This window comes from Ursus maritimus, unplaced genomic scaffold (assembly GCF_017311325.1).
Source record: "Ursus maritimus isolate PB19 unplaced genomic scaffold, ASM1731132v1 scaffold_2, whole genome shotgun sequence".
In the NCBI taxonomy this organism is placed as follows: Eukaryota; Metazoa; Chordata; class Mammalia; order Carnivora; family Ursidae; genus Ursus; species Ursus maritimus.
Window position 1 is genome coordinate 102,221,929 of NW_024424452.1, and position 12,682 is coordinate 102,234,610.

Sequence of the window (12,682 nt, forward strand, 5' to 3'; positions counted from 1 at the left end):
TGTAATGCAGAAGAGAAAGAGGGTTGTTGCAGGGTGAAGCCCCTGAGATGGTGAGAGGGGGTGGGAGTCAGGGCACAACCACTAGAAGAGGGGAGCATGGCGTTGGGGTTCAGGGAAGTGGAGGGCATGGTGGCGGGGAAGTTTGATAGTTCTTGGCGTCTCTTTTCTCTGTTAGAAGATGCCCATGCTGGCCTTTGGAATGAATAAGACTAGCTTCCAGTTCTGAAGCGCGCACCTACGCCCTAGTAAGTTCTGCACCTGCTCCGATGGTGGGGGAGTAGGTGGTGGGGATGCAAGAGTAACATCACAGAGGGGGCTTAGCTCAAAGCTAGAAGACTTGCCTTGCTGGCCTCACTCTGTCACTGCGCCTGGAGTGGCTGGTCCTCCGCACCCCAGCTCTCTTTTCCTCTCTCTCCTGCCTCTTCCAGAAGTCTGTGGAACTCAGAGCGCTACAAGAGGGCGGTCCCCTGGCCGTGGCTGGTAAGTGACCCAGGAGGTGCAGAGGAGAACGGAGCTATGGCTCTGGCGGTGAACCCCTCCAGCTGTCATTGTAAAGCCTTTTAATCAGGATATGTACCCTTGCATTTATGTTCTAGAGGAAAGAAGCCGATCTCTTTGACGTCAGGTGGTTTGTATCTGAATCACCTAAGTGACTCGAAGTCCTGTCTTAAGGAAACCAGGTAAGAAAAGTTTACTCTGTGAAGCCTTCCTATTGTGGACAAAGATTACCTTTATAACTCTTACCAAAAAGCTAAATGGTTAAGGGAGAGAAGCACGTTAACCTCTGTGGAAATCCTGCACTGTCAGGATCCAGAAAACAGGAAGATTCGAGAATATTACAGCCTCAGGGACACAGAAATTAACGACTACCATTTCTTTTCTTTTGTGTACTGAACATAGAGGGAAAGAATCAAGAGCAGGTGACGAGGCATGTTAAAGCCTTTCCTCTGATCATTTAGAAACAATCAGGGAAACACATTCTCACTGGAGAAAATACACTGAAACAGAGGAAGAAAGCGGGAGACAAGTGCTTTTGAGGCTGAATTAGCCTGAAGTCCAAAGCCCAACATTCACAAAAGGATTTTTTTTTTCACTCTAACAGAATCATGTTCTGATCAAGGTACGTGAATAAGATTAAAGATTGAAATAAATTAAGGATATCCTTTATTAAAAAGTAAGAAAGGCACCAAATTGCCTAGCATTTAGCAATACTTCAAGTTCCGCTATTTTAATACACTGACTATTGTTTAAAATAGCAAGGGTAGGAGGTGGCATCTGTTTTCCAAGATAAAAGGCCTCATCACTGAACCCCCAGCTGACCTTCATCATTTCGAGAAGGGAAAACTTTGGGAAAGTTGACTCTCCAAACAAACCTATAAAGAGAAGGCAGCAGAAGTCACAGGACAGGTGACATTCCTTCTTTAGTCAGGGAATAAGGCTATTATATTCCATCAGGTTCCCAGCTCAGATAAAAAGGCAGGCTTTGGAAATAAGTTAACAATGAGGAGGAGGAAGGATAGAGTATGGGGGATTCTGTGGGGGAAAGCTTCCAGGGGACGAAGACGTTCTAGGCAGGGACAGATGGAGAGAGTGCCCAGCTGCTGTCCATGTTGACTTTTTGCTGTAGGAACCAGACCCCACAGACACCATGCGGTGTTCCATCAGACGCTGCTTCATAACCTCAGTGGGCATCGGATTCCTATGGCTCATCACCACTTTGATAGTCCCCGAGGAAATGGAAGAAGATCAAAATGTGATGGCTATCAAAGGCCAGGTAGCAACCCTTGCTCTCCATGTGGGAATTGAGGTTGTAGGATGGGAATGGTGTGGACAGGTGTACCTGTCCTTTTCAAAGCACCTGTACCTTTTCACCTGAGAGCAAGAAGCTCCAAAGGGAGTTGGGATTTGAACCTGGACCCATCGGTCCATAAAGAAGCTGCTCCCCCACCCCCAATATTGGTTAAGGTAAAGATGAGAGCAAATAGAGCTGGAGCCCTCGACACTTTGGCCAGTGGTCAGATAACCTGAGAATGTGCTGGGCTCACTCTAGGGAGAGTGATCCATTCCCTCTCTTTCTTGGAAAAGCTTATGAGAAGCCTCTAGGAGCTAAAAGCTATTCTTTTTATGAAAGGAGGTATATGTTTTGCCTTTCGTCAATTGTCTAGGAGGACAGTTATGACAAAAGGAAAGACGCAAGACCACTAGAAGACTGGCAGAATCTTACCTTCAAATATATTAAAACAATTCAGCAGAGAAGAAAGAGTGAGTTCCAAGGAGGAGAATGGCGGGTCCTAGGAGAAGTAGGGACATCAAGAGAAGTAAGTTAGCTAAGAAGGAAAGAAGAAGGGAGAGGAGAAAAGGCAGGACTGTGCCCAGGAATATTTGAATCTGGCAGACAATTCTCTCCCCACCATGACATTTATATATCAGGAATGAGGAAGAAGGAGAGAAAAGAAAATTGTTACAGGAAGGCAGAATCACTGGGGTTAGAGAACATTTGGCTTAGAAGGGGCCGTAGAGTCATAGCCCAAATCCCTCAGTTTTGTGGGCCAGGATCTAAGCTCAGGAGTGAAGGGGCTTGCCCAAGATCACACAGTCAGGGGCAGAACTGGGACAGGAACCCAGGGCTCCTGACTTATGAAGACGTGCTTTTCCTCTCACCCAAAGGTGAGCTTTGGGAAAGTGAACTGGATAAAACAAAAAGAATGATAAGAACTATAATATTAGCTAATCCTTACTGAGCACCTAAACCATGTGCTACAAAAATCTGGCTCAAAGAAGACTCAAAGGGACCCACGGGGACTCAGCATCACCTAGCTTAGGGCTTCTCAAACTTTACCGTGCACATTAGGTTCTTGGTGATACTGTTAAAATGTAGATTCTGTTTATCTAGGAACCCAGATTCTGCATTTCTAATAAGCTTCCAGATGAGACTGATGTTACTGGGCTAAGGACCACGTCTGGAGTAGCAACGATCTAAGCATCCCTTCTACCCAAAAGAGAGCATAGAACGGACATAGGAGAGGGAAGAAAGAAAGAGAGCAGGTTCCAAAGAGCATCCCAACCCCTAGCCCTCTGACCACCTTTACCACCAACCCAATGTACACTGACAATTGACCCTATTTTGCCTCTCCTTAGCATGGCTGACAGTGGGGATCTCCTCAGTGCAACAACCAGATCCAAGAAGCCTCTTGTACACACTGGTCTCTCTGTTCCGTGCTTCCTCTAAGATTGAGCAGAAACGTCTCACAGTGCTGGTCCACCTGGCACATTCTGACCTCACCCGGCTCAGAGAAACCGTTCTCCGTATTTCAACCCTCTTCAGCCCACAGATCGTGGCAGGGCAGTTGCTACTGATCCATGCTCCGCCTGACGCCTACCCCTCCGTGGACGACATAAGGAAGGAAGCCCATCACGGGGAATTCTCCTCTAAGCAGAATATAGATCACGCCTTCCTCATGAGCTTTGCCACAAGGCTCTCTGAATACTTCCTATTACTGGAGGACAATGTCTTTTGTGCCCCCAACTTTATCACCCACATTCATTGGAAGGTGAACACCATGAGGTCCAACCCATGGGTGCTAATGGAGTTCTCTAATATGGGCTTCCTCGGCAAGCTCTTCCACAGCAAGGACCTCCCACTCCTGGCCCATTTCCTCCTCCTCTTCTACAAGGAAAAGCCCCTCGACAGGCTGATCCCCCACTTCCGTACCATCCTAGCTCAGAAACACCCAATCATCTGCAGACCGTTCCTTTTCTACCACAGGTTCTCCTACCACATCTCTAATGACACCCAGAAGGCCACACCAGTTCAGAAAAAGAACGCCTACGTTCCTGACAACCCACCTGGAGCCATTTTCACAGATATGAAGGTCTTTGGTGTTCATTTCCCCTGGGAAGCCTACACTCTGGATGAGTCATTCTTCTGGACCCACAACGTCAGTGCAGGGAACCACCTGACAGTCATTTTGAACCATCCGGCAAACTTGAGCAAAGTGCAAGTGTTGACAGGCACCATCGTGGATGGAAAGTACACCCTGGAGAAGGGGCAAGTGGAGCTGGGCTACGACCCCGAGGGAATGCCTCAATACTGTACCAGCTTCACCTTGCTGGGCCATCTCTTCGAAGGGCAGATGAATCAGGAGATATTTCTGAAAAGTATGGGGCACAATGTGAGCTGCGTAAAGCTGGTGGTGAAGGCTAATCAGGTTGGCGGTCTTATAATCAGGCATATTTACCTCTGGGAGCAAAATGCCGAAGATAGGGAAGCAGCTCAGACTTGGAGGTAAATCAGTAAGGGTGTAAAAGATTAAAGTCTTGAAGCTGTTCTATTCCAGCCTATCTGACTGAATAGGGGAGATGCCACAGAATGAGGGGCAGAGAGAGAAGACTCTATGGTTCTTCTGGTGCCACCAGGATGTTAAGAGGCCAATTCCTTCCTTTTTCTACCCAGACAAGTGTTTTTTATAGGCTATCTTTTTCTGGGAGCAGATAGAGCTTAGCCCAACTTGGGGAAAGGCCTTGGTCACTCCCAGAATGTTTCGATCTTTGGGATGCTGAGATCAGTACAGAGTGTGTGTGTGTTCGATCTTTGGGATGCTGAGATCAATACAGAGTGTGTGTGTGTGTGTGTGTGTGTGTGTGTGTACACACGTATATGTTGACATGTAGTCAGAGGAGGCGGGAGTGTAATGTGGTAGTAGGAGGGTAAATGGGGAAATCCTGGGGTGTCTCTAAAATTGACACAAGAAGCCAAGAAAGAGGGTCTCCTTAGAAGTCAAATTCTCTGAAATTCAGGAAAGCGGCAGATGGACTGATAGCAGTAAAACTAAGCCCTTAACTCTATCCTTTTAAGCTGTTTCATAGTGCCCATCGAGTTTCATCCTTTCCTCACAAACAAACTTGGACATAAATAGTTTGTAACTAAAACTTCACTTTCTCGTCAGCAATTCACTCCTTAACTCCCCCACTGGCTTCTACATCCACAATGCTACTGAAACTCTTCCCTATTTGCAATGACAACAATAGTCAAAACCCAGTCTCATTTTTTTCAGAGCTCATTCCCCTGAACTCTCTGCAGCAATACACAAGACTAACTAGTGTTCCTTCTTGAAACAGCCTCCTTCCTTAACTTCTGGGATCCATCCGTTCCTCAGATACTTATTGAGTGCCTACTATGTGCCAGGCACACAGAAAAGCCCCTGTCGGGGTTCAAGTACATGGTCTTTTGGAAGCACAGAACTGCTCTTCCCAAAACATTCTTGGGGGGCTTAGGAAAGGCTTCTTGGAAAATCAGATATCTAAGCCTAGACCTGACAGATAATTAGAGAAGATATCCAGGTAATGTGGGAAGAAGGTAAGGGGGATTTTCCAGTAAAAGAAACAGCATGCTGAAAAGTAGGCCAGAGGTGAGAAAGACATAGCTCATTTGGGAAAACACAAATCAGTTAGTGGGACAGGAGATGGAGTGCAAGCTGGAGAAGGGATGGGGCAGAAGATGAAGCCACAGGACTGAGAGAGGACCAGCTTAAAAAGGGCCACAGACAAGTTAGTGGGTGAAAGAATAGTCTTTTCAACAAATGGTGTTGGAACAACTGAATATCCACACACAAAAGGATGATGTTAGACCCCTACCTCACACCATATAAAAAACTGACTCAAAATGGATCATAGACCTAAATGCAAGAGCAAAAACTATAAAATTCTTAGAGGAAAATATAAGGTGTAAATCATTGTGACCCTGGATTAGGCAACAGTATATTAGGATATGACACCAAAAGCATCGGCAATCAGAGAATAGATAAGTTGGACTTCATAAAAAATCAAAAACTTTTGTGCTTCACAGGACACTGTCAAGACAATGAAACAACAACACACAGGATGGAAGAAAATATTTGCAAATCATAAAACTGGTATTCAGAATATTATAAAGAACTCTTACACTCAGTAATAAAAACATACCCGTTAAAGATGGGCAAAGGATTTGAATAGAGATTTCTCCAAAGAAGATGTACAAATGGCCAATAAGCACATGAGAAGATGCTAATCATTAGTCACCAGGGAACTGTAAATCAAAACCACAATGAGATACCACTTCACACCCACTAGGAAGGCTCTAATTTAAAAAACATGGAAAAATAAGTGTTGGTGAGGATTTAGAGAAATTGGGACCCACATCCATGGCTGGTAGGGTTCTGAAACAGTACAACCCTTGGGAAAGTGTTTAGCAGTTCCTCAGGATGTTCAACAGATGACCGTGTGATCCAGCAACTCCACTCCTAGGTCTATACTCAGGAAAATGAAACTTACATCCATGCCAGGACGAACGTTCATAGCTGTATCATAATAACCAAAAAGTGAAAACAATCTACACATCCATCTGATGAAAGGAGATGCAGAATGAAGTTTATATCCACACAACAAAACAGTAGTTGGCCATAAAAAGGAATGGAGTAGTGACATAGGCTACGGTATTTATGAACCATTGTGCTGCATGAAAGAAATCGGCCACAAGAGGCCACACATCAAGAGTCCATATATAGGAAATGTCCAGACTAAGCAAATCCACAGAAACCGAAGTATATTAATAGCCAGGGCTGAGGAAAAGGGAAATGGAAAATGACGTCTAGGGGACCCTGGGTGGCTCCGTCGATTAAGCGTCCAACGCTTGATTTAGGCTCCGGTCATCATCTCAGGGTGGTGAGATGGAGCCCCACATTGGGCTCCTGCTCAGCAAGGAATCTACTTAGGATTCTTTCCCTCTCCTTTCCCTCTGTCCCTTCCCCCACTCACACACACACACTCCCTCTCTCTTTCAAATTAATAAATCTTAAAAAGAAAGAAAGAAAACGACTTCTAATGGGCATGGATGCATTTATGGGTGATGAAAATGTCCTAAAATTAGGGGTACCTGGCTAGCTCAGTCGGTAGAGTGTGTGACTCTTGATATTAGGGTTGTAAGTTCGACTCCCACATTGGGGGTAGAGATTACTTAAAAGTAAAATCTTTTTTTATTTTTTTTTAAAGAAAGTGTTTAGGAAGCCTGGGTGGCTCAATCGGTTAAGCATCTGCCTTCAGCTCAAGCCATGATCCCAAGGCCCTGAGATTGAGTCCCAAATGGGGCTCCGTGCTCAGCGGGGAGCCTGCTTCTACTTCTGCCTGCCGATCCCTCTGCTTATGCTCTCTCTCTCTCCCTGACAAATAATAAAAAAAAAAGAATATGTTCTAAAATTGATTGTGGTAATGGTTGCACAACTCTGTGAATATACTAAAAACTATTGAATTGTGTATTTTTTTTTCAAGATTTTATATATTTGACAGAGAGAGGGCACAAGCAGGAGGAGCAGTAGAGGGAGAGAGAGAAATGCAGTCTCCCCGCTGTGCAGGGAGCCAAACGTGGGGCTCTATCTCAGGACCCGGGGATCATGCCCTGAGCAGAAGGCAGATGTTTAACTTACTGAGCCACCCAGGCGCCCCTGAATTGTGTACTTTAAAAGGTGAACTTGGGGCACCCAGGTGGCTCAGTCAGTTAAGTGTCTGACTTTTGATTTTGGCTCAGGTCATGATCTCAGGGTCATGGGATCAAGTCCTGGCATTGAGCTCCATGCTGAGCATAGAGCCTGCTTGAGATTCTCTCTCTCCTTCTCCCTCTGCCCCAATCCCTGCTTGTGCGCGCGCTCTCTCTCTCTCTCTCAAAAAAAGGGAATTTTATGGTATAGGAATTAAATCTCAATAAAGCAGTTATTAAAAAAAAAAGCTGTAGAAGCCCATGAAGGGGTTTGGACCACCCTGAACAGGGAATGACGGAGCAGTTTTAAGCAGGAGAGCAACACGACCCGTGCTGTGCTTTGGAAAGATCATTATGGACATCCTGTTCAGACTACTCTGAGGGGCGTCGAGATGGAGAATCCAATTAGAATGAAACGAGATACGAACAGGCACCTGGCATATGATAGATAATAAATGACACTGCCCACTTCCCTTTCTTTCTCCCCTCTTCCCTTCTCCTTGCCACCTTTCTTCCACCAATGCTACACCTACCTGTACTTACACATACCGCTCGGACTGGTGATCCCTGTCACTGACACTGTCTCCTCCGCCCATCCCTAAAGGGAATGTTCCAAGGCCCTTCACTCTTTGTCATCTCTATTTTCTTTCTCCAGTTTCTCGGTCATGCTCAGAGTCACCTGAAGGAGCTTTCAGGTGCTACCTAAGTCCGCAGCAGCCTGAGGTCTCCAATCTGAGCCTCAGTGTCTTCTCTGGTGATGGGTGCCCCCCACTTGGCTCTTCCACTGTCATCTCGAGCTCAACATGTCTAAAACCAAATTCTTCAGCTTGTTCCAAAAGCCAGTACCCCCTTCCAGACATGTCTATTTCCGGCCATGGTTACCCTACAGACATAAACTCAAAACCTTAAAGCAGCGTTTTTAAAAAGCGGCCCATGAAGCCCTTGCATCAACCTGGAGTTGCTTGTTTAAAATGCTTTTACCAAATCCTGCTCATTCTCCGCCCCAGGTGCTTCAGCCTCTGTGATTTTCTGCTTTCCTATCCACCCCAGTGTAGACTATCACTTCAGCTCACGTTCAAACTCTCCCACAGAGCGACCTCCACGAGCCAAGGAGCATTCTCTGTCAGGCCCTGGGCACCGGGGTAGGAGGCAAGAGGCGTAGACTCTGGCTTAAAAGGGTCTTGGTGTAGTGAGAGGGACAACTAAAATACAGAATTCGGGGGCACAGTGGGGGAGGGAGTGACTGTACCTGGAGCCATTAGGGGATGGCTGAACGGATGGCTGAACGGATGAGACATTTCTCAGGCAGGGAAGTGGAGGGAAGGGTATTCCAGGTAGAAACGTGTGACTAAGTCAAGCAAGGGGACTAAGGTCTGATCAGGGCCCCCTCTCCGGGACAGTGGCTGGGCCTTATTCACGTGTCACTGTGGCCCTGAGGTAACGGGTGGGGGAAGCAAAGCCTGGTGTGAGAACCCAGTAGCAACGGTGTTGTCATAACTGTCACCTGGTCCTCAGCCTCTGTGTCTGGGAGACGGTGGAAAGCGGTGAGACCCGTGGCCTGGGGGTCTGCACCCCCACGTGAAGGGCTGCTCAGCGTTATGGGAGCTTTGCGGTGCCTTGTGGGAACGTGCGCCCTGTGTCGCCAGATCAGGAGATTTCTCAGGAGGAGCGGGAATCCAGATGTTTATGTTACACTGCTCAATTTTTTATTTTTATTTTTTTAAAGTTTTTTTTTTTAAAAAGATTTTATTTATTTATTTGACAGTGAGAGAGAGAGAGAGAGCGTGCGCACAAGCAGGGGGAGCAGCAGGCAGAGGGAGAGGGAGAAGCAGGCTCCCCACTGAGCAAGGAGCCCGATTTGGGGCGCCGTCTCAGGACCGTGGGATCATGACCTGAGCTGAAGGCAGATGCCTAAGGACTGAGGCACCCAGGCGCCCCTAAAAGTTTTAAAGTAAGCTCTAGACCCAATGTGGGGCTCGAACTCATGACCCTGAGATCGAGTTTCATGTTCAACTCACTAAGCCCCCAGACCTCTCAATTTTTAAAATGCTGGCAACTAATTCAAAATATATAAAAACACAATTTTATTTTTATTTTTTAAATATTTTATTTATTTATTTGACAGAGAGCGAGGGAGAGGGCACAAGCAGGAGGAGTGGCAGGTAGAGGGAGAGGGAGAAGCAGATTCCCCGCTGAGCAGGGAGCCCAATGAGGGGCTCGATCCCAGGACCCAGGATCATGACCTGAGCCGAAGGCAGACGCTGACCAACTGAGCCACCCAGGCGCCCCTAAGAACACAATTTTAGAACCCAACGAGTGACCACTCTGCTCTGCTCGGCTCTGGGGGGTCTTTCCCAGGTTACCAGTCGTAGCTCAGGTTTCAGCGCCCGCGATAGGTGACGACTTTCTTGGATACTCTCCGGCGATCACTGTCGCTTCAGAAGCACCCGTCACTTCGATGGCTTCTCAGGACACACCCTGGTCTCTATCAGTAGCGCAAACCGTCTTTGAGCGGGGATTAGTCTGCAGATGGCTGAATTGATCTGCCCCACGTGTTAGCTCCGCTTTCAGTAGCGGACATCGTCCTCCCAATGACTCCCCCACCCTGTGTGGGGCTTAACGTTCTCCTGAAGAACCGCCATTTAGGATAAGCCATCTAGTGATTTCCAGTGAGTGCTAGAGTTCAAAAGGAAGCCCTGTCACTAAGGATTAGGGCATCCAAAGGGTGAGGAGCCGAAAGAGATTGCTGCAGTTTGGGATTTCGGGTGCAGCTCAGGCCAGGGCCTGGCTGGGTGTGACCGAGCGAGCTGAGGAGGGCGACGTGGTCAGAGTCGCAGACCCCACAGTGGGCGTGCCTCCTTCCCGAGACTGGCCTCCTTCCCATGCGCTGGCTTGTGGGGTCTTCCCTTGAAGTAGCTGAAAGGTGAAGGTAAATGAGGAGGTGAGTCGTCATGGGGTTGGCGGATGAAACGCAGTTAGGAGAGAAAGCAACCCACATCACTGGGGAATGATTACAGGGGCTCTGGTGGGGAGTACGGACAAGGATGTGCTTCCTCAGACCTCTTTTTAAAGAGAAGTCCAGGCAAAGGTTTGGAGGGTGCGGGGCTCATGGCTGCCATGTGTCTGATTGAGCCTTCTTATAGGCCTACCTTCCCCACCACCTCCTTCTCTGGAACATTCTTTGTCTCTCTCTTTTTCTTTCTAATTTTTTAAAAAAGATTTTTTTAAATTTATTTATTTGAGAGAGAGAGAGAGAGAAAGCGAAAGCAAGAGCAAGGGGGAGGGGGAGAGAGAAGGACCCTGGGATCATGACCTGAGCCAAAGGTGCTTAACCGACTGAGTCACCCAGGTGCCCCACATTGTCTCTTAAAGTGGATGCTCTGCTCCCTGTTTCAAGTGAGGGTTAGGGCAGGGGAAGCCGAGAAAGGCACTGATCAAAGTTGCCTTAATTTTCTTTTGGGGGACGTGAACTCTGTAAGGAGATCAGCCTTAGCTATGAGAAAGCAAGATGCTTCTCTGAGCCCAAATTCTGCTCTTGCTCTCTAACTCCTTGCTGGGGCTTTTTGGGAACAGTGGGATGCAGAGCTTTAGGTCAGATTTTGAGTTCGTTCTAGGCCCCAGTCCCTTCCTAAATACACCCCTCCGAGTCTTCTTCCCATGCCCTGCTAGCCTTACTCTGGCCTCTCTCAAGCCAGAAACCCTCTTAAAAAAGTTAAAGGAATTGGGATTTTGCGTGAGTGGAAGATGAAGAGTGACACCAAAAAAAAAAATTTTTTTTAACTTAATCTCTACACCCATCATGGGGCTCAAACTCACGACCCTGAGATCAAGAGCCCCACGCTCTAGGACAGAGCCAGCCAGGCGCTCTTAAGGGGTGAAGGGTGACATTCTTGAGGAAAGGAAATGTTGCTTTAAGAGGATGTTTTGGAGGGTTGAAAGAAGTAAGGGGGCTTCTTAAAAAGGAGGTCTTATGGGGACACCTGGGTGGCTCAGTCAGTGAAGAGTCTACTTCAGCTTAGGTCCTGGGATCAAGTCCCACATTGGGCTCTTCGCTCAGCTCGCAGCCTGCTTCTCCCTCTGCCCCTCCCCTTGCCCATGCTCCCGTGCACGCGCTGTCTCTCTCTCTCTGTGACAAATAAATAAATAAATAAAATCTTAAAAAAAAAAAAAAGGAGGTCTTATGGTGAGTAGGAGAGTCAGCTGCGGCTTTGAGAGTCAGCCTTACAGGGCAGAACAACTTGGGGAAGTTACTTTATGCTCCGGACCCAGGTTTTCTCACCAGGTACAATGGGGATAATAAAGAGCAGGGCTGTGAGAATTCAGGGTGAGAAATACATGAAGCACTTAGACTATTGTGGGTACTTAGTAAGCACTGGGTGAGCGTTAGGCGTTGCTAGAATTACCCAAAGAAAAATAGGCAAAAAGATTGTGTAGTTCCCATCCAGTGTGCCTTGGCTCCCTGTCGCCCACACACACCCCACCCCGTCTGGAATGCCTCCCTCCCTCTCTGCACGGCTAACCCCTGCCGCTTTGGCAAGACCCAGCTCAGCGGCCCTTTCAAAGAGCTCCCAGGGCAACTTGAGTTGGATTTGTCTGGACGGTGAGTTCCTGCTTAACCTCCCAATCCATTGCCCAAACTCTGTGGGTGTTTGTTGAATGAGTGAATAATCCCCTTGCTTTTTAAAGTCACTGTAATTCATAAAGCTCATAGGAAGGAATACCTTATCTGATTTAATCTTCAGAAACACACTGTAGGAGCGATCCCTGTTTTACAGATTAAAATACGTAAATAGAAATGAGAGAGACAGGTTATCTGGGGTTTGCAGGGTTCCCACGGGATTGCCACAATTCAGCCCCTGGCTGAGGCCCTTGGGGTAGGAATGCAGCCAAAGGTGGCCGTGCTGGGTCGGTCCCCCCCTCTCGTGGGCCTGAGGGACAAGGCTGCCCAGAAACTTCACAGAAGTCACCACCGAGCTGCCTGCAGCACCCAGCCCTTCCCCTGACGGCGATTCCTTTGGGTCCTGGCCCTCTCAGCCCACGGCGCCCGTGGCACCTAGACCCCCCACCCCCGCCCTGCCCTCGACCCCGCCGGTGCCGCCCGCCCACCCCGCGCCAGGCGGGTCCTCCCTTCCCGGGACCTTGGTCATGCAGTGGGGCTGTGGGGCGGGTGTGTAC

At 47.8% G+C, this 12,682-nt stretch overlaps 1 protein-coding gene across 1 annotated transcript in view; it reads left to right on the forward strand.

The window, feature by feature from the left end:
• LOC103657784 (alpha-1,3-mannosyl-glycoprotein 4-beta-N-acetylglucosaminyltransferase-like protein MGAT4E) overlaps positions 1-4,289 on the forward strand; it is a 5,248-nt gene extending 959 nt beyond the window's left edge. Inside the window, exons 2-3 of the mRNA XM_008685196.1 lie at positions 429-480; positions 3,139-4,289. Coding sequence (XP_008683418.1) covers positions 429-480; positions 3,139-4,289 — 1,203 coding nt within the window. The remainder of the gene's footprint in view (positions 1-428; positions 481-3,138) is intronic.
• Positions 4,290-12,682: the final 8,393 nt, after the last annotated feature.